The sequence below is a fragment of the Mercenaria mercenaria genome, chromosome 9 (assembly GCF_021730395.1).
Source record: "Mercenaria mercenaria strain notata chromosome 9, MADL_Memer_1, whole genome shotgun sequence".
Classification (NCBI taxonomy): Eukaryota; Metazoa; Mollusca; class Bivalvia; order Venerida; family Veneridae; genus Mercenaria; species Mercenaria mercenaria.
Genome location: NC_069369.1, coordinates 56930394 through 56958110, shown reverse-complemented (window position 1 = coordinate 56958110; position 27717 = coordinate 56930394). Strand labels below are relative to the sequence as shown.

The window sequence follows — 27717 nt, the reverse complement described above, 5'->3', positions numbered from 1 at the left end:
TGACCAGTTATTGAAAGATGAGTGATAATCGTACAAATTTAGGACAATCGGGAAAAACATCCGGTTTCGTAAGGGTGGATGCGTTGAAAAATGTGCATACGATTTGTCGAGGAAATGGAATGAAGCGAATTCGAGGGCTTACAAGTATAAGGTCGTAAGTCTATAGAAATGGCACGTGATGTTTACTTGTTGTTGCTGGTGTCATCGGCTATCCGTTGTCTGTCTACCTTGTATGCCAAGAAGTTGCAAGTCAACTTCCAGCTCGGTCATATTAAAGAAGAGTTTTACCTTTAAGTCATGATTGACCTTGTATACATATTATGATGAAACCAGTCTACAGTGCACAGGTACATGCATGAGAACCAGTCTACAGTGCACATGTACATGCATGAGAACCAGTCTACAGTACACATGTACATGATGAGAACCAGTCTACAGTACACATGTACATGCATGAGAACCAGTCTATACTACAAGTCCAACCAGAGCCTTCGACTCATTTATTAAACCAGCACAGAGGCAAAAGTAAAAATACAAACACAAGAACTGTAAAAATATTATTTAATGTCATGAAAAACAAATTGAATATTTTTTTCAACATATTGCATAGATTAAAAAATAAAAATGATTATGTTAGGTATGTAAGAAAAAGAAATTAACAAATTATTTAATACTTCTCTGATTAACAATATACATGTATATCTTATATTACAAACACAAAGAAACCACCCTCATTGCACACAATCTATAAGCTCAACCTTTAAAGAACTAAGGATGTCAGGAAAACTGTCCTCTGATACTGCCAGACTAGTACTAGAACCCTTATCCTGCTAAATTTGTATAATGAACTTGTCCATCTTTCAATTTGGACAATACCATTAACTGCTAAAAGGGGTGCTTACCAATAACATACTGACTGAATGGCAAACAGTGCAGACCATGATCAGACTGCACGGATGATCTTGGTCTGCACTGGTCGCAAAGGCAGAAACACTTGCTGCCAGCAGGCTAAGGGTTTGACAGCTGATAAAATGGACCTTAAGAGCAATTAGCAATATAAAAATTTCAATATTGTATATATATCTATAGTTAAGGTATTTATTCACTGCCTGGATCATACTGCCTTTTAATGTCAAGTAAAAATGTCTTAATTAAATATATGCCATGGCAACATTAATTGTCTGACAATTAACCTTTAATTTGTGAGAGGTCATGGGTATGACTGCTTTTGGTCACATCTTACAGTATAATTATAATCAGTTTAAACACAAACATTATGTTCCAAGACCTTCTCTAAAAAATTCTGATGATTACAAGTAACATATGCCCCCCCCCCTGCCAATGATGGCCTGTTGCAGGCAACTGGGTATGTAAATTTTGTATGCTATGATTTCGACCAAATGACCTAAACAAAAACAGGGGTTATCTACTAACCACAGTCAATCATCTTATGAAGACTGATAGTCATTGGCCTAACCTCTCTCCAGAAATAGATTAGAAACCATTTTCAATTTCAAATGTTACTTTGACCTTAACTCTTCAGGTGCTGACCGAAAGGACAATAGGTGTCATCTCTTGACCACAGGCAATCAATCTTTTTAACCCGAACCCTGCTAAATTTCTATTATGAACTTGTCCATCTTTTGGACAGTACCATTAACTGTTAAAAGGGGTGCTAACCAAAAAGATACTGGCTGAATGGCGAACAGTGCAGAACATGATCAGACTGCACGGATGTGCAGGCTGATCATGATCTACACTGGTCGCAAAGGCAGGACCATTCGTGTCCAGCTTGATAAGGGTATAATACAGTTCTAATGAAACATCTGTTAGCTGACTTCAAATTTTCTTCAATGTTATGTCTGAAAATCAAAGTTTAAAGCATATTATATACACAACTCAAAACACTTCAAATTAATTCAGATAATCTCCCTACACCAAGACTTCAAAAACAGCTTCAAAGCATATATTTGTGCTCATACAAATAACCCAACACCTCATTCAGATATTAGTTCAAGGGTCGTTCAATATTTAAAACCACTTTGGCTTTCAATTCTTGCCATGGATATATCTATGTTTATATGTATGTCATTTATTCAATATACTTTAAAATATATCTAGGTGCTTGCACTATTTACTGAATGACCCTTGAAATTAAAAAATATGGCCAATAAATAAATTGTAACTGATTAAACAAATTAATAGCAGAATTAGTAAAATTATGCTTGCAAAGAAATGCCAGAGAAAAATAGAGTGAAATTGTATGCCTAAAATTATTGTGTGCCTAAAATTATCATAAAAATGGATAAATTATGATATAAACTGAAGAACTTGTAAAACTGTATTTTTCTCAGTTGACTCACCCAGTGAAATAAGGAAATCTAAATATAGACTGAACAGCAAGTGAAATTTAATAGTAATTACAAACTTTTCTGCTTTACCCCTACGTTAATTTTGTGTTTAAATCTGAAAATAATGACAACAATTTTAAGCCCATACAAGAATTTTAAAGTTATTTTTTTAATTATTAAATGTTTTTTGTGATGTGAACAGGACTGTGCTGCAAAATCAAAACTATTCAATATTCAGATTCTGGATTTTAGCAGTTGGAAATTGATTTCAAGTAGTTATATAATAGGGTTATTATAATAGTAGCTTGATTTAGGATGCTGTATTCAGCTCCAGTGGATTTTGCCAGGATGGATCACACCAGGTGCGTAAGCGCTGAGTGTGATCTGACCTGGCAAAATCCACAAGAGCCGAATACAAAATCCCAGAACTAGTTAGTTAAAATAACCCTATTATTATACCTTCACCTTTTTGTTTGTTGTTCTGTTATCAAACAAAATCTTCATCTGTACACATGTAGCCTGCTAAATTTCTAATATGGACTGGTCCATCGTTCAATTTGGGCAATACCATTTATTATTCGAAGGGGTGTTCACTGAAAATTTACTGACTGAATGGCGAACAGTGCAGACTATGATCAGTCTGCACGGACGTCACAAAAGCAGAATTACTTGCCGCCAGCAGGCTAAAAGTAAAATGTTTATTGATGTTATTTTTACTCAGTGTAGTTTTTGTGTGCGCTATTTACAGAACTGTGTCAGGTCATGCATATTAAATGAAAGCAGCCTGGCAACATACAATTTTCAAAAGGTACAATATGCATTTTTTTTGCCTGTTCGTATCTATTTTACAAACCTTTTTCTTGACAGAATTTATACAGGTATAATTATAATAACGTGATTTATTGCAATTTGTAAGTATTTACCAACTGGCAATCACATTTTTCTTTTTGATGGACCAAACATCAATCCAATAAGAATGTAATTACAGGTGGCTCACAACTGGAAGTGCCAAGTATAATAACATTCATCTATTTAAAAAAAAAAACTCGCTGTTAAGGTATATTTGTACACCGCATGTCTTAATTCATTTTGATCATCAAAAATATATTTTTTGGACATTACACAGATATATTTAACAAATATAAATTCATTAACACAGTTATAAATTGCAATGGACTTTCTGAAGCAATAAAAATATCTGTTTACCTTCATACTGAAGGTCCATAACAATGAGTTTCAAGCAGTTTTAGTAAACGTGCAGTAACACAGCTAAGGTTTTCTACATATTCAATAATTCTTTCATTCAAAATCAAGCAATACACTGTAAACGCACATATTTTCACGGGGTCAAAATTTCACGAATTTGAAATTTTGAGTATGTTCTCGAGGTTAAATATTCACGAAATTGTAAAAATGGTATCCTGCTTGAATTAGAATTATACTAATGGTGAATATTTATGCGAGGATTAATTTTCGCGAGATGTTGGGACTCGCGAATACAGCGAAAATTAATTCCTCGCGAAAATTTTCTGCTTTTACAGTAGTTGTAGCTGGGTCAAAGACATATCCCTATGAAAACACTAATTTTGGAGGATAAAAGTCATGGTCTTGAACAGTACAAAGATTCATGTACACATAACAATCACAAAGAAATGTAAAACAAACTGGAGATCTTCAGCAAAATGCAATAAAATTTCTCAACATATGCTGCTTGAAAACATCGCAAAAATTCATGTTTACAAATATTCCACAAAGAAATATGTATAAAAAGCATGTAAAGTTACTATGTCAATGGTTCAGATTTGTCATGACAACAGACAGAATAGCTTAGTAATAATGATGATGTGACTGATAAGAAAACTGGAAAATTGTAAAAACAAAATGAAAGTGTATGCAGAATACTAGTAATTGCATCGTATGAACACAGAAAGAGGCTCAATATGGGGTATTATCAGACAGAACTCTTAGATGGGGAATGGCTACAGTTGCATGATTCAGTAACAAATTTCTTTGATATAGACTAAATATTTCATGTTTTGTAATGTATAGTCTCTTACAAATCTGTATAGATTGGCTTTGTGTTACATGTACTTGTACATTTTATATATGTTCATGTATACACTAAGATGAGACACAAATAAAATGTTTGAATTGGATTGAATTGAATTGTAATAATAAGGAAAGCCAGACAAAGTCATCAGTGTAAACTTACATAATTCTCCCATTTGAAAAAACATTTCTAAAATGGTTACAAGACCATTCATTTGATAATTGGCATATTTAATTAGAGACTAGTTATTTCTTAAGTGAAAATGTAAGACATACCTCTAAAAATGCTTTACAACTAAAAAACATTCCTAAATATACATGCATAAACTAACCTGTTGATATCTGACCCAGCGTATTAGTGGTAGTAATCATCCAATTATACACCAACATGAATGATAGTACACCCTTTGAAACCCTTGATTTGGACTGGCTTGGGTAAAATCATATGATGTGAGGCTACTTCTAAGAACTTTACTGTTAGTCATTTAAAACAATGTTTTAATGATTTTTATCGAAGAAGACTGACAGTAAATATTTAAGAAATAATATATAGCAAAAAAGTGTTTTAACACTATTTACGCCCGATGGGCGGTTATACGTCGGGCGTAATAATACCATGAGGGCACAGCCCGAGTGAAATTATTTGTACGACGTATTACTGCCCGAGTGTATAAATAGTGTTAAAAGATGATTTTGCTATAATTTATTTCGGTCCTCATATGCCCTTAATCTAAAACAGTAGATATAGAGAATAATAGGTTAGTGCCTTAGATGAGAAAGTTTATCTGGTGAGGTGGAGGAGGTTATCGGGTGAGCCGAAGGCGAACCTGATAACATCCGGAGCCGAGCCAGATAAACTTTCTCCATCTTAGGCACTAACCTATTATTCTATTTATCTTGTCATTACTTCATTTTCCGATATTTGGCAATTTGTTTTACAAAAATAAGTGTGCGACAACCGCTTTTAATGACGTCATATTCGTAATGACGTCACTTATATAATGACGTAATCACAGACAAAATCGCAATAACTTCTTCGTTTTTGAATAAAAGCTCATTATTTGACCACTCATTTTCTTAGTTCGGACATTTCCAACACAATGGTGATGGTTTCAATGCAAAATTTCTTATGACAACAATATCGATCATAAGGTCACATGATCAACTGACCGTATATCACTGGTCATGTGTCAACTGACGGTATATCAAGAAAGATATACGGCACCCTGATATCAGGTTGAAAATACTGCAAGTGACAGGATAAAAAATATACAAGCGCTCTTTCTTTGTCGCAACAAAAACTTTGATGTCAGCGCACGTTAATGTGACGTCATTCTAGCATAAGAGTGTTTTAACAGAGACAAGCATATCAGAATAGTGTTTAATAGATTCTGTATTGAATATAAAGCATAGGTCAAAATGTAAAATGTGCAAAATTAAATAAAATGACTTAAAATATGTTAAATGACATGAAAACTTTATGATAAACGTGGCAACTAAAATGGCACTCTTAATTTACTACATTGATTTATCATGAGTCTTGTTTTACATCTTATAAAAAAATTTGACCTTCTTGTACAAAATGATTCTAGCTTTTTTCTTGAAAATGGACAAAACTGGTTTGAAATTAAGATTTAAATTGTAAGTAAAAACTCAAATATACTGGTAAGGTTAGGTACAAAAAAATATAATGTTTCTATTATTTGAGGACAATATTGAAAAAAAGAACAATTCCAATCACATGTTAAAATAGATTAAACATTTTTAAATATAATAAATTCTCTTCATATGCCAAACAAACAATCAGACAACAGAAACAATTGTTCTATAATACAATTAAACAAACTCATTTTTTTTAAAGAAATATCACAAAATTTTAAGCAATTTAAAATATAACATTTATAACAAAATAATTATCATATGATAAAATGATAAAAAAGTAAATTTGAATATTACAGGATCTATTTTTAGTCCAATTTTTGCTGTCGGAACAAGTTTTAACAAGTCTGTATAGCTGAACCGGTCATGTTGGTCACCTGTATCAAGCAGCCACTTTCCTTAGGCAGTCAGTCTACTTACTTCCCAACTAGACTAATTTCAACTTTTCTTAACCTTTACCCTGCTAAATTCTAAAATGGACTTGTCCATCATTCAATTTGGGCAGTACCATTCATTATATGAAGGGCTGTTCTCAGTCAATTTACTGACTGAATAGCAACAGTGCAGACCATGATCAGACTGCACAGAGGCAGGATGATCCTGCACTGGTTGCAAAGGCAGAATCACTTGCTGCCATCAGGGTTAAGGTTAATGCAACCACCTTGTGTCCCTCCCTTGGCTGGCTGCTAAATTCAGGTCTAACAGCATATTTAGGATCACACAACAGAAATATATTTCAAGCATTATAAGCACTAATGTCAGCTAAAAATAGCATTGTGTACAAAAATAGTTTTCTAATCATATTCACATCAGATGCCCGCAGCTGATGTTTCACACATATTCAAACAGATTTAGAATATATACATGTATATATACTGCATTTAGGGAGTCAAGATGACGAGACAATCTGGTTCAACTAGTCATAAATAGATAGGAGATATTTGAAAAAAAAAAAAATACATGTTTCCTCGTGCATTTTATCTTGATATGGCAGGGCTTTTTAGGAAACAGAATGCGGAAGGTGTTAACTTATACAGAAAAACATGCGCTAAAAAAATGCATGCGGCATTGTTGACTGGGTGTTTTTTATTCATTCTTTCATAAAACCGTGGCAAAGATTACAAAAATGATCCTAAACTGACCAACAGTTCCATTTCAATCTATCATAATTTCTTATTTATAAAACTGAAAAAATATTAAATGAAACAAGCTAGCATCATAACTGAACTAACTGAAATATCCTGTAACTTTATCACGTTCCATTACCGAAGATTAATTTAGAATTACATCCATTTATACTGATGTTCTTTCCATTTTTGATACTAATTTCATTTTGAGTATAACACCACTTTAAATAAATACAAACAAAAACAGTTTAAAACTGAAGTATAAGAAAAATCTTTTCATAAAACTTAAACTAAATCTATAGAAAAATTTCTTAATTGCTATTGACTTTTTACATGGTTTGTGGAGCTGCGTTTCAAGAGAAAGTATGGAAGAAGAAGAAGTACACCGCCAGTGATGTAGCAGACTGCAGCTCCACAACTCCAGTACACTGAAATAAAATAATGTACGAATGTAAGAAACTAGCATGTATAAATGAAAAACTACACTTTTTCTGAAAAAAAAAAATGGCCATTTTGTCGTGTTTTAAGTCGACATCATGTAAGCCAAGGGTGGATGTCTGGGTAGAACCGCCATTCTAACCATCTGAACAGCCTCCTCTGCAATGTTCACAACTTGGCCAGAGACGGCCCTGTTTTACTCGGATGAAGCAGGTTTACTACTTAAGCTATAGAGTATGCTGTTTGTTCTGTGGAGTGATAATCTAAGACATATTTATTGAGCTTAACCTGACCAGTGTTCCTGGATTCTGTACCTGGACAAACCTGTTCACCGCAAGTAATTGCAAACTTCCACACATGAATCAGAGGTGAATAAGGAATGATTTCAGACACGATGTCTTTCATCAAACCGTCATGGAGAACATACGCCCAGGGATCAAATTCATGACTCCACGATCCGTAGTTTTGCGCTCTCCCTCTTGAGCTAAGCCGGCTGGCTATAACAATGTTAAATTCAGGACTGAATGTGTAACAAGTGTAAAACACTTGTATCTTCTGTACATTGCACCCAACACCTGAATTATGTTTTAACTGCTTTCCTTTTGCAGAAACAGTTTTTAAATGAATATGAGAAAAAGAACCTAGCAACACATTTATCCAAAATATCTGTCTAAATGGAACTATCTTTGTAAAATATTGCAACAAGTTGTTTTTGACAGGTTATTATTACATAATAATAACATGATAAAGTTATATCATAAACAAAAGTTGTCTGTAAGAAAGAGTGCTCAACTATTCAACAACTTCTATGTTGGAACAAGGGCTGTAATATTGCAAGACTTATGTTAGTGAACTATTCAATTTAAGAAATAATTTATAGCAATAAAGAAGTGTTTAGCTTACTTGTAGATGCAAAAACTGGACCAAGAGCTCTAGCCAAGGCTCCTAATGACCGGAATATTCCCATAATCGTCCCTTTCTGGTCATTGCCACCATACAAGGAAATCAGCGTCGTAAGACATGGCACCACGGTTGCAGAGGCTGAAAATATCAGTTAAGTAATAATGCTTAACATCCAGAGAAATATACAGGAGAAGTTTTATTCATTTCCCCCTTTAGTTATTTTATTAATCTGCAATGATCTCTGAAGTGATAACGTTGGTGGGAAAACTAAAAGTTGAAAGACCAAGAGGTCATTGTTACAAAAAATGTACTGCAACTTCAACTACTATAAAACCTTTCTAAATGGAAGGAAAATATCTACCCTTGTAAACTGTTCTTTATACAGTGAAACACCGCTCGCTCGAGCATCGATGACTCGAGCACCTGGGCTCGCTCGAGCAATTCATGTGGTCCCGGCCGATTTCCTTCTATTTTCTATGTGAAATTACCATGGCTGGGTCGAGCATCGATAACTCGATCGCTCGAGCATGACACCTGGTCCCTGTGGATTAATTTACTCTTTGTTGCTTATGGCAAACTCGAGCAGAGGTGTCAAAATTTTTCACACCTTCGGCGGTCAGAATGTATCAGTTAATTTAAAATTTCCGCTCGTCGTGAGAATTGCATGGTCTATTCCCCGACTATCTTAAATGTTTGTCGGTATATTTGATCTGATAATGAGATTATTGATGAAAGGTGAAAGAAAAATTTTATTGATCAAAATTGTTATTAATTATTACTTTTTTTCTGCGGGATCGAGAAGATAATTATGAGATCTTAATATTTTTATCAACAGTTGTTTGCATTCAAATAAAGGAAATAAGATAGCCTTTTCATAAAATTGAGACGATAATTATGAGATCTTAATTTGGAGAAGAAAATTGCGGATTCTATTACAGTATTTCAAATAAAAACAAGAGCACCGCCTTGCGGGTGCTGACGCTCATCTGATTTTTTTTGTGTAATAGAAATATTGTCCTACCCATGATTTTCTAAGTCTAAAAAGGGCCATCATTCTTGCAAAAAGCAGGATAGAGTTATGTTTCTTGATGTACAGTGTCCACTTATGATGGTGAAAAACTGTTGCAAGTTTTAAAGCAATAGCTTTGATAGTTTATGAGAAAAGTTGACTTAAACATAATACTCAACCAAGAAAATGATTTTCTAAGTCCAAAAGGGGCAATAAGTATTGCAAAAAGCAGGATGGAGTTATGTTGCTTGCTGTACAGGGTCAGCTTATGATGGTGAACAAGTGTTGCAAGTTTCAAAGCAATAGCTTTGATAGTTTAAGAGAAAAAGTTGACCTAAACATAAAACTTAACCAAGAAATCTGATATTTTCTAAGTCCAAAAGGGGCCATAAATCTTGCAAAAAGCAGGACGGAGTTATGTTTCTTGCTATACAGGGTCAACTTATGATGGTGAACAAGTGTTGCAAGTTTTAAAGCAATAGCTTTGATAGTTTAGGATAAAAGCTGACCTAAACATAAAACTTAACCAAGAAAACTGATTTTCTAAGTCCAAAAGGGGCAATAAATCTTGCAAAAAGCAAGATGGAGTTATGTTTCTTGATGTACAGGGTCTGCTTATGATGGTGAACAAGTATTCCAAGTTTCAAAGCAATAGCTTTGATAGTTTAGGAGAAAAGTTGACCTAAACATAAAACTTAACCAAGAAATCTGATATTTTCTAAGTACAAAAGGGGCCATAAATCTTGCAAAAAGCAAGATGGAGTTATGTTTCTTGCTATACAGGGTCAGCTTATGATGGTGAACAAGTATTCCAAGTTTCAAAGCAATAGCTTTGATAGTTTAGGAGAAAAGCTGACCTAAACATAAAACTTAACCAGGCAACGCCGACGCAGACGCCGACGCCGACAACCGCTCAAGTGATGACAATAACTCATCATTTTTTTTCAAAAAATCAGATGAGCTAAAAATAAATAAAATGTCAGTTGTTTCTTCATATGTGCCATTTACGATCTATCATAAATAACGTTTGTAATACGTTTTTTGAAAATGTCACGAGTGTGTTATTATTACGCATCACCGTTTCCTCTGCAAATGGTCTCGATGACAATTGGTAAAACAAACTTCAATTTTCTTCGTATGTTGGTCAATGTTTGGGTCGCTCAAACCATGGATAACTCGAGCATTTTACTCATCCCCTTGCGACCTCGAGCGAGCGGTGTTTCACTGTATATGAATATGTACCGCTTAAAATAAAAGCTTGGTGTATTTTTGACAAGTTTTTGATTTGCATCTTTTTCAATCAGAGACAGTTGGTTCCATTTTATTGCGAAGTAAGTGTTTCAACTTTAAAATTCTGTTAATCAAAACAGGTAGACTCAAAATAAAAAAAGCTTGATACAAACTTACCAAATGAGAAAAGTGCTAGGGAGAGATATATCCAAAAAGCTGAATAAGCAAAAGCCATTATAACAAATGACGGCACCAGGATCAGTATGCCTTGTGCTGCCATCTTCATTTCTTTCCCTGCAGATGCTCTACGTGTATAACCACCTGTAAAAGAAAGGTACCGAGTTAAACATCAGGCAGTGAAAGTCATAATTTTGTTTCTTTCAAACACAAGGATTTGTTAAATAGCTGCATCATCAGATGTAAGATTCCTCAAGTTAATGCGATAAGGAAGATTATTTTGTGAGACAAAATTTGGCAAAGCTACTATTAATATTCATCTTCTTAAGGAATAAACGAGTTAAATTGAGGAAGACCACAGGTGCTACTCCAGACATTAGTGCAGGCATAGACAAAAACAAGGGTTGAACCATCAACCTTCTGTAAGCCAGCTGAATGGTTTCCTCACATGAAAGAATTCTACGACCAAAGCGAGGTTTTGAACCTTCAGCATGGAGAGGCACAAGATGCTGTCAGCTGCACAAACATGCAGCCAACCAAATTACACAAAGAAAAATCATCTGTAAATGGTTATCATTTGTAAACTAAATGAATAAGTGTGCAAAATGATTAGAAAAGACTGCACAAAACTTCATATACTAAGGTTTTGATTTCATATTAGTAAAGGAAGCATATGTAAAGGATTTCATATTATATTTCAATAACTGTTTTACATGTAGGTGTCAAACTTCAGAACATTACAAATTCACATGCTTTAGCACTACACATTCAATATGTACTTGTTTTTTTAGCTGAGTTCAACGTCCCAATTATCAGTCATACAATGACCTTCCAGCTTTTTATGGTTGAGGATGACCCCAGGTGCCTCTCCAGGCATTATTTCATCAAGGGCGGGACCTGGGTAGAACCACCAACCATCCGTAAGCTGACTGGATGGCTTCCTCACATGAAGAATTCTATGCCTCCAGTGAGGTTCCAACCCACATTTGTGCGGGGCAAGTGGTATAATGTCAGCGACCTTAACCACTGGGCCACAGAGGCCAGTAATATGTACTTGTACAACCTACATCTAAAGTTAGATTTTAACTAAAAAGCTAACAATTTGCTTCAATTTACCAGACAAGTTAAAGCAGACCCCTACTATGTATAGGGATTTGCTATATGTACATGGAAAATTTTTAAACATTTCTATTGTTACAAAAATTATACCTTGGACTGCTGCCATTATGAAACCAATGAAGAAAAACATCTTCCCTTGTTGCATACTGTAAATATATAAAACAAAATAAACTCAAAGTTCATCAAGTACTTTATATCTCCATCTACCTGTAGCTCATAGAAAATGAATAAATTATGTATAGACAAATGAAATATAACAACAAAATATGTTTATATATTTTTATTTTAATGAAATGTTTGAAAATTAGAACAAGCTGCAACCAGAGTCTAAAAGGACACAGATGTCCCAACTTATGTATCACTAGTCTGGCTGTTGACTGATGTTGGGAGACTGTAAAAGCCATTATGCATAGTTTTTATTAAGTCAAGAGCCATAGCTCTTGTCTTGTGAAATCCCAAACAAAACACCAATGTGCAAAAAATCATATGCTTAATGATACTCATTATTCATGATATTTGGGCAAATAGTTTTGGAAACATTTGCCGGATGGACAGGATGGGGACACAGAAAAACAAGAGCTGTCACAGGAGACAGCGCGCTCAAGTATTTCGATGCTGGATAGTGAAACTGGGTACATCTGAGGAAGCTGTAGCTGTCACTGGAGTGTTTAATGACTCAAATATGGATGAAATTCTAAGTAAAAAGGGGATAAAACTCATAAAATTACAGAGTTACTGACCTTGTGTCACAGGATGAGGATGATGATCTGGAAAAACTAATTTAAGTTTTAATCAAATTCATTAGGTAATGACCAAGATATAGTGAAAGTGCACCAAAATTAACCTGAAATTCTAAGTAAAAAGGGGGCATAATTCATGAAATATTGGTGCAAAAGTTATGGCCCTTGTATCATATGATGTGCATGATGATGTGGTACAACTATTCTAAATCTGAATCAAATCCATTTGGTAATAATAGAAATAAAGTGAAAGTGCATCAAAACTTTAACATGAAATCTTAAGCAAAAAGAGGGATAATTAAAAAAAATATTGGTGCAAGAGTTATTGTCCTTGTGACATATGATGTGAATGATGATGTGGTACAATTGTTTAAAGACTGAATCAAATCTGTTTGGTAATAACAGAGATAGAGCGTAAGTGCATAAAAACTTTAACCTGAAATTTTAAGTAAAAAGGGGGATAATTCATAAAATACAGATGTCACAGTTATGGCTCTTGTGTCAAATGATGTAGTTGATGATGATGATGAACAATTATTTTAAGTCTGAATCAAATCCCTTCTGAAATAACAGAGATATAGTGAAAATGCATCAAAATTAACATAAAACTAGAGCTGCTTTTGAAAAAAGCACATGTCTCCCACAACTGCCTAATCATCTAAATAGTAAGTCAGTCTTTATATACTGTTTAGTTATACTCACTACAAAATTAATATACCTTTGAAGAGTAAAAAGGCTGATTTTGGATAATTCAAGGGCCATAATTCTTAAGTGCCTGGGGCGATTTCGCTAGTTAATGAACTTGGCTGAGGAGTTATGGTAAAAAAAAACATTTGGTTCAAGTTTGGTAAAGATCGGATGAGAAATGTTCGACTTAGAGCGTGGACATGATTTGTGACAGACACACAGACAGACGGACAGACACACACACAGACAGGAGTAAATCAATATGTCTCCCACACCACTGCGTGGTGGGAGATATAATTCTAAGTAAAAAGGGGGCATAATTCATGGAAATTGGTGCCAGAGTTATGGACCTTGTGTCATATGATGTAGGTGATGATGTGGAACAACTATTTTAAGTTTGAATCAAATCCATTTAGGAATAACTGAAATAAAGTGAAAGTGCACCAAAACTAGTAAAAAGGGGGAATAATCCATGAAATATTGGTGCCAGAGTTATGACCCTTGTGCCATATGATGTGGGTGATGATGAGGAATAATTATTTAAAGTTTGAAGTATATCAATCAAGTAATAACAAAGATAAAGAAAAAGTGCATCAAAACTTTAAACAAGGTCCTTTATTATTCAAAGGAGTGTTCACTGCATGGACATGCAGGCTGCTCTTGGTTTGCACTGGTCGCAAAAGCAGAATCATTTGCCACCAGCAGGATACAGGTTAAAATTGTTGTACATATGTTGCATTTTTTTCCTGTTCTGTTTACAAGCAATGAGCAACTAAGCATATACAGTTACTGAGTAATGCACAAAATATGAAATACTTTAATTAAGTTACCTGTCATAATTAAGTCTGTTATGAGTCAGGAAGGTCAGGGTGAACTCCAGCCCAGAGTAGAAAAACAGGTAGAGAAAATACACAACTCCTATCTTCCTTATATCTGACATATCTATAAATAAAATGAAACAATTATATTATAGAACTAAATATGTGTAAATGGTTGGTAAATTTATTCTTACTCTTAATAGGGGTGCGTATCGGTCAAAATGATCGATACGATATTTGTATTGATACAAAATGATCGATATTCAATATACCATACGATATTTTCTAACGAAATAATAGAGTACAAAACCATATAGTAGTGCAACTTTATTACTAGTAATTGATTAATCACTTTTAAGGTTGGTCTATTCTGTGACAAAATCACATGACTTGGATGTATTTTTCTTTAGGAAAATCATGCAGTTTTATGCATTTGCACCCAACATCGACCTTTGTTTGTAAAATATTTGTGTAATGAATCACCTGCAACAGATGGATGCGGCGTACATTCAATCTTGTGCACTCTTCTCAAGTGTGCCATGAGATTTGTAGTGTTTCTGCCCTTACTAACAACGTTTTTGATGCATAATTTGCAGTCTGCACCTCCAATAGTTTTATCAAAGTACACAACATCATTACAACTGGGTAAATATTTATCTGCATATTTTTTATTAAAACTTTTTCAAGAGCATGTTTGAATGAAAATAATACAGGCCTTCTTAAAGTTTATTGTTAATATACCACAGTTCATCATTCAGATGCCTTGATAATGAAACCACTTACGCTAATGCCCTTGGGGTTAAATTCCTGCATAATGGAATCCTGACCTGTGGTATATCTTGTATGTCAAAAGCCTTGATTATTTAATAAACAAGAGGGTCATAATGACCCTGGATCGCTCACCTGAGTAATATGAGCTATATGTATCAAATGTCAAACTGATGCTAAAATATTAAGAAAGTAGGTCAGATTCATGGTCACTGAAAGTCAGTTTTAAGATCAGTGTGCAAAACTGTACATGTCACCTAAATTTCAAGGCTGTATCTTAAAAAGCAAGAAAGCAGGTCGTGGTGGGGCCTCTTTTCACCCCAGGGGTGTAATTCGAACAATCTTGTTAGAATCAACTAGGAAATGATACATACCAAATATCAAAGGCCAAGGCCTTGAACTTTCAGACAAGATTCCCCCCCCCCCCCCCGTATATAAGTCTATGTAAAACTTGGGACACCCTGGGTGGGGCCTCTTTTCAACTAAGAGGCATAATTTGAATAATCTTGGTTGAAGACCACCAGGCAATGCAACATACCAAATATCAAAAGCCTAGGCCTTCCAGTTTCAGACAAGATTTTTAAAGTTTTTCCTATATAAGTATATGTAAAACTATGGACCCCCAAGGAAGGGCCTCTTTTCACCCCAGGGTAATAATTTGAACAGTCTTGGTAGAGGACCATAAGGCAATGCTACATACAAAACATCAAAGGCCTAGGTCTTGTGGTTTCAGACAAGAAGATTTTTAAAGTTTTTTCCTATACAAGTCTATACAAACCATGTGACCCGGGCCGGGGCGGGGCAATATTTGACCCTAGGGGGGATAAATCTAACAAACTTGGTAAAGGACCAATAGATGATGCTACATACTAAATATCAAAGCCCTAGGCCATGTGATTTTGGACATTGTAAAGAAGATTTTCAAAGCTTTTCCCTAAATAAGTCTATACCGTATTTTCCCGAATATACGCCCCCGGGGGCGTTACATTTTCCAAAGAGGGGGCGTTCATTTGAGGTAAAAAAATAAAAAATGAAAATTTTTACAAAACTTAAAAACATCGTTCAAACCAACTATAAAGTGTTTCTGTGTTGTTTAATTCCCCCAAAACATAATTATTTGGCATCCAATTTAATGCAGTGTGTCTTAAAATTATGCATTTAAATACGGTACCTCATGTATTCCGTGACACGCTCGCGACATTACACATTACGTCATCATACCCAAACAGCTGTGTACTCCGATAATATTTTCCTTAGTACATGCGGGTAGCAATACACAATGCCAGTGGTTTGACATGCTGCTTATGTGCCAGCTTTTAAATTAAAAGTTATTAAAACTGCCGAAGAAAAGGTTAACACTTTGTCGCAAATTTGTTTAAAGTCGACAGGAAGCTTGTGCGCGGGTGGTGCAAAAACAAATCAAAAATGGATTTACCATTTAATTTTCTATTTGATGATTAGATACGTACCGTACTTAGTATAAACGTTTTGGATTTACGGTACATGGACTGTTTAAAAGTGTGTTTATTTCTTAATACATTGGATACATACTGTAAATTACTTATTATGTTGACATAAAAAAATGAGGTAGGTGATTTTTTTTTTCGTTCTTGTTGACTTTTTTCCCCTCCAAAACGGGTGGGGGGGCGTTAATTAGAGGGGGGGCCTTAATACGGGAAAATACGGTATTAACCATGTGACCACTGGGGCGGGGCCATATTTGACCCTAGGGGGATACTTTGAAAAAACTTGGAAGAGGACTATTTGATGATGCTACATACCAAATATCAAAGCCCTAAGCCCTGTGGTTTTGGACAAGAAGATTTTCGAAGTTTTTCCCTATATAAGTCTACATAAACCACGTGACCCTGGGGCGGGGACACATTTAACCCTAGGGGGATAATCTGAACAATCTTAGTAGAGGACCACATACAAAATATCAAAGCCCTACACCCTGTGGTTTTGGACAAGAAGATTTTCAAAGTTTTTCCTATATAAGTCTATGTAAACCATTTGACCCCCAGGGCGGGGCCATATTTGACCCTAGGGGGATAATCTGAACTTACTTGGTAGGGGACCATTAGATGATGCCACATACCAAATATCAAAGCCCTAGCTACTGTGATTTTGGACAAGAATATTTTTAAAGTTTTTCCTTTCGGTTGCCATGGCAACCAGAGTTCTGCATGGATTTCAATTCCTTGGGCAATTTTGATAGGGGGCACTCAAGGATAATTTCTGTGAAGTTTCGTGTAAATCTGCCGAGTGGTTTTGATGAAGATTTTTGAAATTTACAATATAGCCATATTGGGAAAATAAGCCCGCCCCCTGGCGGCCATGTTTTTTACCCAAACAGAATGGCTTAGGTAATTTTGGTAGAGGGTCACCTAGAGATCATTTCTACAAAATATTTTTGAAATCCGGCTAACAGTTTCTGACAAGAAGATTTTCAAAGATTTTCCTTTCGGTTGCCATGGCAACCAGAGTCCAGCATGGAATTAAATTCTTTGGGCAATTTTGAAAGGGGGCCACCCAAGGATCATTCCTGTGAAGTTTGGTGTAAATCTGCCCAGTGGTTCTGAAGAAGAAGAGTTTTTTACAAATTGTTGACGCATGACGGACAACGGACACTGAGCGGTCACAAAAGTTCACCTTGAGCCTTTGGCTCAGGTGAACTAATAAAACATAACAAGACAAACCTTTTTGAGATATACCAGTAACAGATGAGAATCTAAACAATGAGAAAGGGTTGATAAGGTATGATGTATTCTGCCAACCGGAGGATATAGACTTTGCCTGAAATAGTAAAACACATCGAGCGTTCAAATTCCTAGTTATATGAGAGTTGATCCATAAGTGTCAGTGTGTTCATTTAACTGCTGTTATAATATCAAAGAAATTATATCAAAAAGTATGCTACTTCAATTATGGTTACACGTGCAAATTTATTTCCTATGGCTGTTTCATTTTAAATACATTGTACATAGACCATTTCACCGCATGCAAAAATAGCGTGTCTTTTATAAACAGAAGAAACAACTATATTTTCTCCCATTTACTATTCGTCTAATGGTATATTTGTTATGCCAGGTTGGCTGATACTTATGCTGGGAGAAATATTACTGAACACTGTCAATTCCCGAAATTCATGAATATTTCCACGTAGCTAACTTAACAACTTATACAACAACTTAGTTGTACACAAAACTTAAATATAAGCTTAATATAAACTAATTCAATATAGAAATATCTAACTTCATTATTTCAATAGGTTTAAGAACTGAAATCCAATACATGCAATGGTAATCAAGAAATGACCTAGCACATAAAACTTTAACCAATGTGTGACACTGGCGGGATGGCAGCGCTTGAGTGAGTAAAACAACTCCAAATAGTATTCCTGTATAATGACTGTGTCTATACAATTTCAATGACTTTCAACATACCCTTTTACTGTGAGGTAGTGTTTCCTTGAAAACCATTGCTACATATATAACATCTATCACAGATAGTATGAGGGCAAACAATGCCGGCATCACGTAGAACTCTCCCTGCTGCTCACGTGCCCAGCGTGAAAATATAGCACCAATCAGTGGCCCAAACACAAAGCCTATAGAAAATGCTACTCCAATTAGAGCCTGAAATGGAGCGATAACAGTAAGTACAGTTCAATATTCAAAATGAAAATAACTTTGTTTTAGACATGACAAGAAAAGAATGGGCTACAATTACTTCATGCGGTAGCCATCAAATAAATGAATGAAATGCTAGTAAACCAGAGGTTTCTAGTTTGGACTATGTTGAATCTTTGACGGATAAAAAATAAACAACAAGGAATCGTAGTTGTTAAGGTAGTGGACCCATAATGGCACTCGACAATTTCTGTATGATGAGGTATTCTTGTTATGCAATTCTGCAGTTTTCGGACATAAATGTAGCTGAACGCACATGCGGCCTTTCGTAAGAAACGGAGAATGCCAAAATTGCATACGGAGAATACATAATTTCCCTGTTTTCATTACTGGTCTACTACCTTAAGTTAAAAAGATTGAAGAAAATACAAAGTCTCACCATTCCCTTGCCTCGTCTCTGTGGAGGCAGTACATCAGCCACTACAGTAGTACTCAGACTGATATTTCCCTTACTGATACCACCAACAATACGGGCAATCACAAATAACCCAAAGTTTCTAGAAATCGCCCACAATGCATAGGAAAACGCCACACCCACCTGAAATATACATATTGTCTGATTAGTACATACATAAACTAATTATTTTTAGCAGTTTATCGAACTTGTAAAGTATGTCATCTGACTTACATATTTGTATTCATTCTTATTCAGTTTACTTTTGCCTAATTCTTATAACAGCAGATGTCAGCACCTTAAAACAATGAACATAGTGGTCTCTTAAAACTTACATTTAATCTGCCATGTATAATTTAAGCACAGAATCAGTTTTACCATTGAAAGCACGAGGACAGGTTTTCTGCCATACACATCTGATGTTGCCCCAATCAAAGGTGAGGCGATAAACTGCAGAAGGGAAAACAACGAGCCTATCAAACCTGAAAACAAACATATGTCAACTTGTACAAATACGGAATTTTTAAAGTAGTGATGCTATCTCTGAAAACTGGCTCTTTAAAGCTAGATAGCAAACTATGAAACTTTTGGATATAGCATGAAGATGATTTGCATCATATGAACAAAACTGCGAGAAGGATCATTTTGCAAAGACGCTAATCAAAACATAGTTACAGTCCGAAAGCATTTCCACTGATGAAACTACTTATAGCTATTATATTCCAATTCCCATGAAACCTGTTTACTTTAAAAGCATACTACTTAATGCTTAACAGGCTAAGCTTGTTTATGTAATTATGTTATGTTGTCACATGTGAACATTACCAGATGCTGTCCATAGAAAGCTTGCATTGTGACAAAGTTAGACAATCTGCAATTTCAATAAGCACAATCCATTTTTTGTTAAAATACGTAGCTGTGTTTTAAGTACAAAAATTCGAAGGCCTTTGACCTTCACACTTTAGTCTTTACACATGCCATGTAAGTAATCGTGACTGTCACATTTTAAATACACTTACCAGTTATCAGTGAGCTTGCAAAAACAGGTCAAAAACTTCCAAACCTTCTCTCGAAGTGTTACAGTTGCTAAAAACTTACAGAATCATTTCTGGTACAATGTACATCCATGCATTAAGAAGGCAAGATGAATATGATTTTTGCAAATTGCAGTCTTTAAAACTAAAAATTGTAAGCCACATCTATGGAAATAGTCAAAGCTTGGTTCAGCTCCATAATGTGTAATTTCCCCCAACTCATCAACTGAATTGAATTTGTAAGATACTCTAAAGAAATGTCAGTCAGGTAGTCAGGTGTTATCACTATTTTCTGGAAATTCTACTATTCTAAGTAATTGCTGGGGATGTGAATACCTCCAAATAATACAGAATTCCAGCGAGGTGTGTCTGGGGCCCCTACTAATTCCCTGAAACTGCTCACAGAGTCTTTCAAACTTCTGTAAAGACCATCCTGAAACAAATAAAACATCTACCACCTGTACAAAGGTCAAAACATAAATATTTTTAATCACACTGAAAGTTTTTTTCTCCTTGAAAACATAATGATCCATGAACTTTAATCTTAGATTTTAGAAGTTGGCCTCAGGTGGCCATCATGGCATGAACAGCTTTCTTAGGTCTTGTAGGTATTATCCTACTTATTGGCAAGGCCTGAAAGCAGCAGAAAGGAGATAAAAATTAAGAAAGATAAGGAGAGAAAGGTTTATATATTTAGCACGTAACTTCATCCGTCAATCAAACCAACATGTGTGCTACACATCAAGTTAAATTTTGTCAGGTATTTAGGTGACCTGATGGTCTAGAGGTGACATGCTTGACTGTCAATGTGGAAGTCCAGGATTCAAATGCAGGGTCAGGCACTTTTGAGACCATCATGAAACCATGTTTACCTGCAAGCCTGTATGTTTTCCTTACCTCTTTAGTTCCATAGTAGTCCAGCAATGACGGAAGCAACGGAAGTATCACAGTAAATGCCAGTAAATCTATCACTAATGATATAAATACAGTTCTTAACATCTTCTTTTCACTGGAAGACAGAGTTGTGTCCCCTGTTTTATCTTTACTTTCAGTTGTCTCCCTTTCCTGTTCACTGCTGGAGACATCTCCATTCTTTTGAGATCTTGTTACAACCATCTTAGGCCTAAGAAATGGAAAATTGAAATCAGAATTATTTTTAAAATTTTGTCTCAAAGATCATGTGGAAATCAAGAATTAATGCATCAGTCGCTGAATCGCTGAAGGAACTGAGCAAAACAAATGCAGCAAGAACCACACACCTAAATGCAATTTGCAATCTTTACGTATCCAAACATTGTTCAGTAAAATGAAAACAAAATTGTAAGATATATTATCAGTTATTACGGTAGAGCTGTCCTCACTACAAAGTAGTGCCAAAAGCTTTTCATTACAGCTGTACAAATGAAACGGAAACAGAGCAAACTATTATCCAAAAGGCTGAGGCTATCCGCAACACGGTCATGCCGATTATTTTTGTTATTCGCACGACGGTCGTGCTGATTATTTTCATTATTCGCACGACGGTTGCGCTGATTATTTTTGTTATTCGCACGATGATCATGCCTGGAAAGTCACGTCGATTATTTTTGTTATAGATATGACAAAAATACTGTATAGGTATGTAAAATTTACTTGGTCTTTTCAGAAGTTTTCCCTGTTTATCAGATCTCCATAAAGTACTGATTATTTGACAATTTAAGCAATTTTTGCACCTAATTAATGTTGAATCACTTAAGCACAATATATTGAATTAACAAGTGCTGTCAGTGGACAGCGTGCTGGACTATTCTCAGTGCTAGATAGTATAATATAAGCCATGAGTAAAACTTTAACATTACAATAAGCATATTCTAAGTCGAAAAGGGGCCATAATTTTGTCAAAATGCTTGATAGAGTTGCCTCCTCCTTTTTACAGACTGGGGTCATGATGGTAAACAAGTATGCAAAATATGAAAGCAATACCTCAATGGACTTTGAAAATATTTGGGGTGGTACACAAACTTTAACATTTATTCTAAGTCGAAAAGGGGCCATAATTCAGTCCAAATGCTTGATAGAGTTGCCTCCTCCTTTTTACAGACTGGGGTCATGATGGTAAACAAGTATGCAAAATACGAAAGCAATACCTCAATGGACTTTGAAAATATTTCGGGTGGTACGCAAACTTTAACATTTATTCTAAGTCGAAAAGGGGCCATAATTCAGTCAAAATGCTTGATAGAGTTGCCTCCTCCTTTTTACAGACTGGGGTCATGATGGTTGACAAGTATGCAAAATATGAAAGCAATATCTCAATGGACTTTGAAAATATTTGGGGTGGTACGCAAACTTTAACATTTGTGTGACGCTCACGCTCACGCCGGGGCGAGTAGGATAGCTCCCCTATTCTTGGAATAGTCGAGCTAAAAACATAAGGCCATAATTAAACAAGAGCTGTCACTAATGGTGACAAATGCCCTCGCAGCACCTTGACCTTTGACATGGTGACCTTGACCTGTGACCTGGTGACCCCAAAGGCAGTAGGGGTCGTGTACTCAATAAGTACTATCAGCATTGTGAAGTTTGAAAGTCCTGGGTGCAATGATTCGCGAGTAAAGTGCCTTCATTCAAAAAGTTAACGTTGTGACGAACGAACGGACGAACAGTTGAAAACTAATATGCCTCCCTTCGGGGGCATAAAAATTGTTTGTTTGCAGTGCTCCGGCCAAGATTTATAGGAGTGGGTAGGTAGGTTGGGATTTTTTTTTTTTTTTTTGTAAAGTCAGTGTACACAAATTTTCACAGCAGACATTGAAACAAATTCATGAATTTCAGAGAGTAAGAACATGCATGGCAGACAAATTCTACCAGGAATTTCACAGAGCACAAACTTGCATGTAGACATTTATTAAACCAGATCTTTCATTTTATAATTAATCAAAATTTTCGTGAAACTGAATGACACAACTGTGGATATAGACCAAGAATGCAATGAATGATCCGGACACTCCTAACCCTCATTCCCTAAAACCTTTTACAGGACAGTTGTTCTTAGTGTATGAAATGATGGCCTTTGTTGCATTTTGGTCTAAGTTTTGAGTACTCAAATGTAATCAATCTGGACACAGGAAGAGACAGAAGGTTTATAATGACCTCACTGCAGACCTAAGCTGTTCAACCTGTTTTTGGTGAGATGGGGGTGGGGAAGGGTAGGTAAAGAAGAATGTTTGCTGCCATCCCCCTGGAAATGTTAAAAATATATTAATGAAATGGTGGCCTCTGTTACATCTCTTGACAGGAATGAAATAGTGACCTCTGTTACATCTTTTGACAGTAATGAAAGGGCGACCTATGCTACCTCTATGAATGAAATAGTGACCTGTTTTACCTTTTTTGATGATAGAAATGAAATGGTGCCCTCTGTTACATCTTTTGGTAGGAATGAAAATAATGGTGGCATCTGTTACATTTTTTGATAGGAATGAAATGATGGCCTGTGTTACATCTTTGTTAGGAATGAAATGATGGCAACTGTTACATTTTTTTGTCTTAATTCTGAGTGCCCTGATATTATTAATCTGGACACAGGAAGTGATGGATGCATATGAAAGCCACATTACAGTTCAAAATTTGGCGGTAGGTATAGAAGATCGAGGGTCCAGAATTTTTTTTAAATACAAGTTTGAAATGGTGAGTTCTGACACATGTTTAACTTTGTTAAATAAAGGTAACTTCTCGGGCAACTTGGGGCAGGGGAGCAGCATAGGCCTCCCAACCCCTCCACCCCCAACCCTTTGAATATATGTCTGTGTAGAAGAGGGTGACTGTGACCAGCTGTGGAGCTTCTCATGCTTAATTTTTAGTCTCCGTTTTAGTGAAAATTAAGCCTTTAAAACTGAAAGGCTTCACTTTTAAACACAAGCTGAAGTATGTCAAATTATGATTTAGTTCCTTTCAGTAAGGAAAAAGAAACGAAGTTCACAGCACTTAAATTGCAAATCCATAAATCATCGCAGTCCTTTTAAATCAAAGTGTATTAGGTAATACACAAATTGTACTTGTAGAATTAGGTCAAATTACATCACACACAGCACAACATTTAGCTGTCAAAAGGGGCTTTCTTTCATCCTACATCAAAGGCCGAATGCCGATTCGCATCTTTCCTTTGAACTTCAGCCGACAAGTGCCTGTGTTTATTTCAAGATGTTAATGCAATTTTGTCACCAAATGTGTCGGATAAAACTGGGATTTAAAAGTTAAATCATGTTTGCCAGTAAAGGAAAATTAGGATTTACAAAAAAAATCAAGGTATGTGGCTTTATTACGTGTTCGAACAAGGTCTCAATTAATACATAAAAATGTGAATAGTTATCATTCAAGTTGCCGATTATTCTGGTGCATGATCAAAAATTCAGATGCCTGTTTAATTTATAAACTTTTAAATGTTGAAACTAATTAACAAAAAATCAGAATAAATTTTTAGACCATTGTCATGTTGACTGACTCATTGGACAGGTCCGTGGCATCGCGTCAGACGACACTGTTTATTGGAAAATTGTTTATCAAATATACATAGGTCACCGTTAAAGGTCATGCGAGAAAGACTCAGTAAAGATGTCTGAGCGACTTTCTCACTCGGATCGGAACTTATGACTTCCGAAACACACGCGAAGACGGCAATATGGTTGCGTTCACTAAACGTTGAATGATCTGCTGTATATTAAAATACGAAAAGGAAAACGTCTGCTGAAATTGCATTTTGCATTAGAAAGGATCAAAACATAATATATAAAAAAAATTTGCCCCCCTGGATTGCCTAAAAAAATTTCTGGGTCAGGACTATTTTGATGGGTCGGTCGGAGCACTGCAAACAAACAATTTTTTAATTATGGCCTAATGTGAAAAAGTAAAATCACGGCATTAAGGTATGATAACCAACTATTATCAATGTATGCAAGAACATGCTTTCTGTGTACTCTTTTGATTTACTTGCAACTGATGAACTATTCAATCAATTTTACTAATAATGATATTTGTTGCAGTGTTGTTTTATTATCTAATAAAGTCTATGATTTAATATCTTAAACAATGAACAGGATACTATAAATTATAATACCTTGTATTTTTAACTAAGATATACCTTACACCAAAAATAGAATTGCTACCGAAACATCCGTCATGTTGATAAGAATTCTAATTGGCAGGACTGTCGCAGCGAATAAAAAAAAATTGGCAGACACTCAGACATCCCAACTCTCCCGATCCGATCGGGTTTCTCCCGATTTTGGTTGTAAAACCCGACCACCCCGATCAGAAGTCTCAATCTCCCGATTAAAAAACAAACAACAACAAAACAACATAAACAACAATAAAAAAAAAAAAATTATGAAATAATCGACTTCTTTGCGCCTATCTGATACTGTACGTATCACTGCTGAGTCTGTAAACAACACCTTTCAGATATTTTCGCACCTTATTCTACCCCTGCTGATTATTGTTTATTACACGATTCAACAAAGCCAGGTGTTGATTAATGTGTCACAATTGAAATTAAAATCCAGACATTAGATATGTAATTAAATTCAATCAAATTTAGATTAGAAATTATACTGGCTTTACCTTTTTCTGTAACTTTTTGAAATCGAAAGTAGATGGTCGCCGAGTCAACCTGCTAGGTTTTAAAAAACATTTCTCTTAAAATCATTTTGATAAGAGGAAATGTCATGGTAAATTTTAGTATCACTTACCATCAAATGCTGTTAAACTGTCTTTGCATCATAACAATTTGTCAAACACATCCTTTTACTGGAGATTTAGGCAAATCTACGAAAGTGTAACAATACCCGGCCATTCAATTTTGGATAACAGACTTTTGATCAATAAAAGTATTTGAGCGAGGGGTTTTAAATACTGGTTGACAGGGATGAGAATCAAACAGTAAATCCATTGCTTGAACTTTTATTCTTTAAGCTATATACATTTTGTTTTTACAGTTCTAACAGCTGCACTGTTTGTCATGTAAAATTCACCTGGGGAGTCTTCTTTCCAACAAAAGAAATAAAAGTGCAGGTTTAATTCTCAGTGGTGTTTTGAATTAAGACATACTGCTTAAAGTGCCATAACTATTTAATTTTGCACAGAAGGCTTCATGTATTATTGTTCCAAAACATTAAAAATGCATGAATAATAAGATATAGAAAAGTGAATTTTTTAAGACTAGTGATTTTATAAGGGCAAGTATGTTTATATGATCATTAGATTTGTTAAAAGCTTCGTTATCATGAACATAATTACCGCTGTATAAAATCTCCCACTTGAACACCTCAATCTCCCACTTTGGAAAGCAAAAACTCCCATTTGGCATTCAGAAAAAGTTGGGATGTCTGGACACTTCCTATCCAAAACTTAAATGCAGATTATGCAGTAACAAGTCTGTGAGCTGCTCATTTTGAAACATCAAACTTCCAGTACTCAGCAACTTCAATATAATGCCTAATTTTAAATTAATACTTGAAATAGTTATATGTATACTGACCTGTCAATAAAACTTATTACACAATCTTTATAATGAACAATCCAGACAAAAAAAATGGCACAAGCTACACCCAAAATCGAATTAAAATTATCAAACTCTGTTGTGTAAACACTGATCTAGTCTGCTCACCAGTACATAAATGGAGCAAGTTAATTATGAATCAGCATGTTTGAACTTTGACTTGGCTTCATACAATTTTAGTAATGTTCCCTTAGGCAAAATACTAACATGTTGACAGGCTTCTACCAGGTTGTAAGGGAAACTTGTTGTGCCTACAATAGCAACAACCACCACTTTTTTGTTAGTTTTGATTACAACATGAAAATTATGTTTTTGACAAATCAATTGTGCTTTTGACTATAAAGTTTAGTGATAAAGATATATATCCTAGTCATGTCCTAGATTTTGACACAACACTTTTTTCAGGTTTTAGTGCAAAAGTGACTGCAGCTAAATGCATTTTCTTTCAGCTACACGTATTTGTTATTTATTTACAAGACAGGAAGATTTCCCTAGTTTCTTTAAAGAGATTATGCAGCCATTCAATAAAAAAATGAAAATGAAATTTTAGTCCCATTCAAATACATGGTAGATTCTACTTTCACTTTGAAAAACAGTGTATAATTTCCAATTTGCATATACTTTCCTGTCTTAAAAAACATACAGTATCTAGGATACCCTACATGCAACACAATAAGCTAGGTTTAAAAAGTGAAAGCGAGCATTCCATCTTTTTTGTGGGCACATTTTTTGGAAAGTCTGAATCAAGTGTTTGCAGGAGTTATCTTTCCTGTGGTTATTGCAATTTAATTGGTGCGAACAAGTAACACAGAAAGGGACTTCGAGAAGTACTTATTGAATTTCGTAACATACATTACTCAGTATACCTATTTCCCTTTTCAGTCTTTCTTGAAGTGGAGGGCCTACTTCCTTATTTAAATGCAATCACAAGCAAACACCTGTTAGACGGAAGTTATCCAGCTGTCATGTGTAAACAGTGGTCGCTTT

The 27717-nt window shown here is 35.2% G+C and overlaps 1 protein-coding gene across 1 annotated transcript; it reads right to left on the bottom strand.

Annotated features, from left to right (window-relative positions):
* Nucleotides 1-547: 547 nt before the first annotated feature.
* Nucleotides 548-27717, bottom strand: LOC123547194 (major facilitator superfamily domain-containing protein 10-like). Its single transcript, XM_053551455.1, has 12 exons — nucleotides 27597-27717; nucleotides 21093-21318; nucleotides 20532-20628; nucleotides 19540-19643; nucleotides 19147-19305; nucleotides 18522-18713; nucleotides 17775-17871; nucleotides 14320-14431; nucleotides 12153-12208; nucleotides 10944-11087; nucleotides 8528-8665; nucleotides 548-7614 (listed from the first exon to the last, which is right to left on the bottom strand). The coding sequence occupies exons 2-12, from the start codon at nucleotides 21309-21311 to the stop codon at nucleotides 7505-7507; spliced, it is 1428 nt and encodes a 475-aa protein (XP_053407430.1). The 5' UTR covers nucleotides 21312-21318; nucleotides 27597-27717; the 3' UTR covers nucleotides 548-7504.

Coding starts and splice junctions, on each gene's coding strand:
- LOC123547194 (XM_053551455.1), bottom strand. CDS start 21,311: ATGGTTGTAACAAGATCTCAAAAGAATGGAGATGTCTCCAGCAGTGAA. Junction 14,432..17,774: donor TACTGGTATATCTCAAAAAG/GTTTGTCTTGTT, acceptor TTTTATTTATAG/ATATGTCAGATATAAGGAAG. Junction 12,209..14,319: donor AACAGACTTAATTATGACAG/GTAACTTAATTA, acceptor ATATATTTACAG/TATGCAACAAGGGAAGATGT.